The sequence below is a fragment of the Grammomys surdaster genome, unplaced genomic scaffold (assembly GCF_004785775.1).
Source record: "Grammomys surdaster isolate TR1022 unplaced genomic scaffold, NIH_TR_1.0 654, whole genome shotgun sequence".
Taxonomy (NCBI): domain Eukaryota; kingdom Metazoa; phylum Chordata; class Mammalia; order Rodentia; family Muridae; genus Grammomys; species Grammomys surdaster.
This window is the reverse complement of record NW_021605073.1, coordinates 113,797-117,143: the sequence shown is the minus strand read 5'-3', so window position 1 is coordinate 117,143 and position 3,347 is coordinate 113,797. Positions and strand designations below refer to the sequence as shown.

General features: G+C 37.7%; 1 protein-coding gene across 2 annotated transcripts in view; it reads right to left on the bottom strand.

Moving 5' to 3' along the window:
• The window catches only part of Rragb (Ras related GTP binding B), a 33,641-nt gene that overhangs the window by 12,744 nt on the left and 17,550 nt on the right, over positions 1–3,347 (bottom strand). For both annotated transcript variants that reach the window (XM_028781995.1, XM_028781996.1), the window contains 2 exons: positions 2,924–3,019; positions 450–572 (listed from right to left, as the gene is read on the bottom strand). In XM_028781995.1, coding sequence (XP_028637828.1) covers positions 450–572; positions 2,924–3,019 — 219 coding nt within the window. The remainder of the gene's footprint in view (positions 1–449; positions 573–2,923; positions 3,020–3,347) is intronic.

Genomic DNA, 3,347 nt, shown 5'->3' with positions numbered 1-3,347 from the left:
AAAAAAAAACTTTACATCTTTTAAAAGATTGATTTATAGCTGGGCAGTGGTGGCGCACGAGGCCAGCCTGGTCTACAGAGCCAGGGCTATACAGAGAAACCCTGTCTCGAAAAACAAAAAACATTAGTCGTCAGGGAAACACAAACAACAACAAAACAAAAAAACAAAAAAAGAAAAGTGCCATTCATTTATTAATACAGTTCAGTGAGTAATAGGAACCATTTATCATTGAATAGTTATTTCTAGAACTAATCTGAAGTTTCTAACAAAGCATACGTGCCAAAATCTAAAGTTTACTAACTACTAAAACGTTATTTACCAAAGGACTTTTTCTACACCACTGTGAATGGTATTGCTTTATAAATAGGAACATACATGCTGATGTAAAAGGAGGGTAGTTCTTCCTAAAAGTAGTACCATGGTGTTCTCTGACTGCAGAAAGGCCTTACCAGAAAGGTAGCTCTCTCAAACAGAAGTACTTCATCAGCCTCAATAATTTCAGCAAAATTCCGCAGGTTCATTTCCAGCTGCTGAACATTGGGAATCAGCTGATAAACAATGCTGGACCAAGCCTAACAGGACAGAAGCACAAATGAATATTACTAATGGGTAGCCAGTTCCAGGCATTGGAAATGAGTAAATACCCTACAAGACACAGAGAGCAAAAAAACATTGATAATTGGGTAAAAAAAAAAAAACAACAGACATTAAATATAACAAAAATGAAAGAAGAAAATGAATCTAATACTTGATTTGCATCCTCGAGTTGAATTTCTAGAGTTCAGACACTTAAGAAATGCTGGAGAGATTTCTTTCCATGAGTAAACAGTAATTTAATGACATCCTGTAGCCTTAGGGGAAAAGTTGCACAGTAGGATCTACTGTGCTAAACCCCTTCTAATCCAGACATCCAACAAATATTGAAGTCCAACGTTGTGAACAGCTTTAAAAAGATGAAGTAATGCTACATTTAACATACATCCAAGAGTCCATTTTCTGAAAATATCAGAGCCACAATGACAAGTGTGGCCCCTCCCTTCAAAGATATAACACGTCATTATAAAAGAAATAACTGGGATTGTAATTTTCAAATGTTTAGTGACATCTGTAAAAATTACTGGTTCACTTGAGTTTTAAAAGGCCTATCATGTGACTGCCTGAAGCTGACTTCATCCAGGAGTATGACTAATACATGCAGATGAAATTAGTTTCACCCTCCTAGTATTCTCTTAAGGTGCTTGCATTCCTCTGTCCTTACTCTCGCTTCTGATTTGTCTGGTTAGGTGTGCTTTGTTCTTGTGTCTCCTACAAGATGTCAGGAACCTTACTGTAGCCAGTTGTGTATGTGACAGCATCCAATAGATAAACAACGAATGCTTGTTGGATAAAACATAATATACAAATTTAAGTCAGGTCTATGCAGCATTGATGTCAGAGATAGTAGTAGTGCCATGTCTCGGTTCCAATTAGTCTTATTACTTAGGCATAGTGTTCCAAGTTCCCAGGTTGGTGTTAATGTCACTGCTGAATTTACCTTGGAGAAGGCACCAAAGCTAACCACAGCAGAGACATTGTCACTCACAGCAGTGTTGTGATTAGTCAATTGTCTTTGGTCGTGTTATGTATTGCCATCCTTCACAGCGCAGCTGGTTCTTATCAGTGCCTCATGTCCATCCTTATTCACGGTTACCTGTTCTATGGGAATAAGGCTTTGAGAGAAATTCAGCCCATAGTAATCTAGAACAGTACTTCCTAGATAGGTATCTCAAAATGTTGTTATTCGAGTGAGCTTGGGTCAACATAATACTTGGGGGGGGGGGATAGATGAATTAGTTAAAAATATCAATTGCTGTTTTTAAAAGTCCAGTGGTTTTCTTCCTTGAAAGTGAGGGTTCTGTGCTTCTGGTTGTTGATACTTGTCAGATGAGTTGATACTAAAGCTCTAGCTACCAGTGACAGAGAAGGATCCTTTGCCACCTAGAGTCACATTTGTCAATGAATACTAGAAGCAGTCTGAAGGGAAGGTCTGACCACATGAGGACACAAAAGTAGTCAATCTTTAAACCACTGGTAAGCAAGAGAAATGGAAGAAGCAGGAGCCTTTGTACCACTAAGGTAACGTCAACTTCATACTACTGAGAGAATAATCTCTAGACTGCAAAGAGCATGGTGATCATTCCAACAATGCTAACAATGAGGGTTGGATGCTAACCATATCATTTCCAATTTGACATGCAAGCTGAACTTACAATATACAATGTACATATCACATCTCAAGATTCGCTTCTCCCATTTCTTCACGAAGCATTTTTCTTCTATGACTGTCTGAATTTAGACGGATTAGTTTATCCCATTAGCATGTAGAAGGACTTGCACATCAGATGCAACTACAAAAATCACTGACACCACAATGGGTCAAAACGGATGGTGGATGTTAAACAACATTTTTTTTTTTTTGCTATGACAAAGCAGAGTAGCAGCAGATTAATCATATCCACATGGCAAATACAGTGTGACTTGGTGAGAATGTTGACCCGATCTAAGATTAAATCCAAAACCTATTTTTTTTTAAAGATTTATTTATTTTTTTTATTTCTATGAGTGTACTGCAGCTGTCTTCAGACACACCAGAAGAGGCGTCAGATCCCATTAGAGATGGTTGTGAGCCACCATGTGGTTGCTGGGAATTGAACTCAGGACCTCTGGAAGTGCAGTCAGTGCTCTTAACCGCTGAGCCATCTCTCCAGCCCCACCAAAACCTATTGATGTTAAGTTTGATGTTCTCTGAATGAAGTGTTACAGATTATTTTCTTTTTAGTATAACAAATCTAGATGGTTATGAAGTCATTTAAAATATTTTAGTTTTGTTAATATCTTTCTGTTATTCATGCTCTTAAAGTAGCAACTTAGGAAACATACGCACCTTATACAGAGTTTCATCCCAGATAGATGTTCGGAAACAAGAACATTCTAACGGACGTGATAAACGCCTTAAGTCTTCTTCGCGCTCTTTAAAAATCTGAATTTAAAAAAAAATCCAACAACCTGATGAGCATATAACAGCTCTACTCTTCACAGGAAATTTTGAGATTTAATTATTTTATCATATTTTGACAAGGACCTCTTACTCTGTCTTCATAGGAATCTTGAGTATTATTATTTCCCAAGTAAGGCTATAAAGGTATTAATAACTATCAGATTTCTTCAGGCTTATCCAGCTTTTGCTAAATATTTATAGAGATAACTATGTTAGAAAATAAAATTTAAAGCCGGGCAGTGGTGGCGCACGCCTTTAATCCCAGCACTTGGGAGGCAGAGGCAGGTGGATTTCTGAGTTCGAGGCCAGC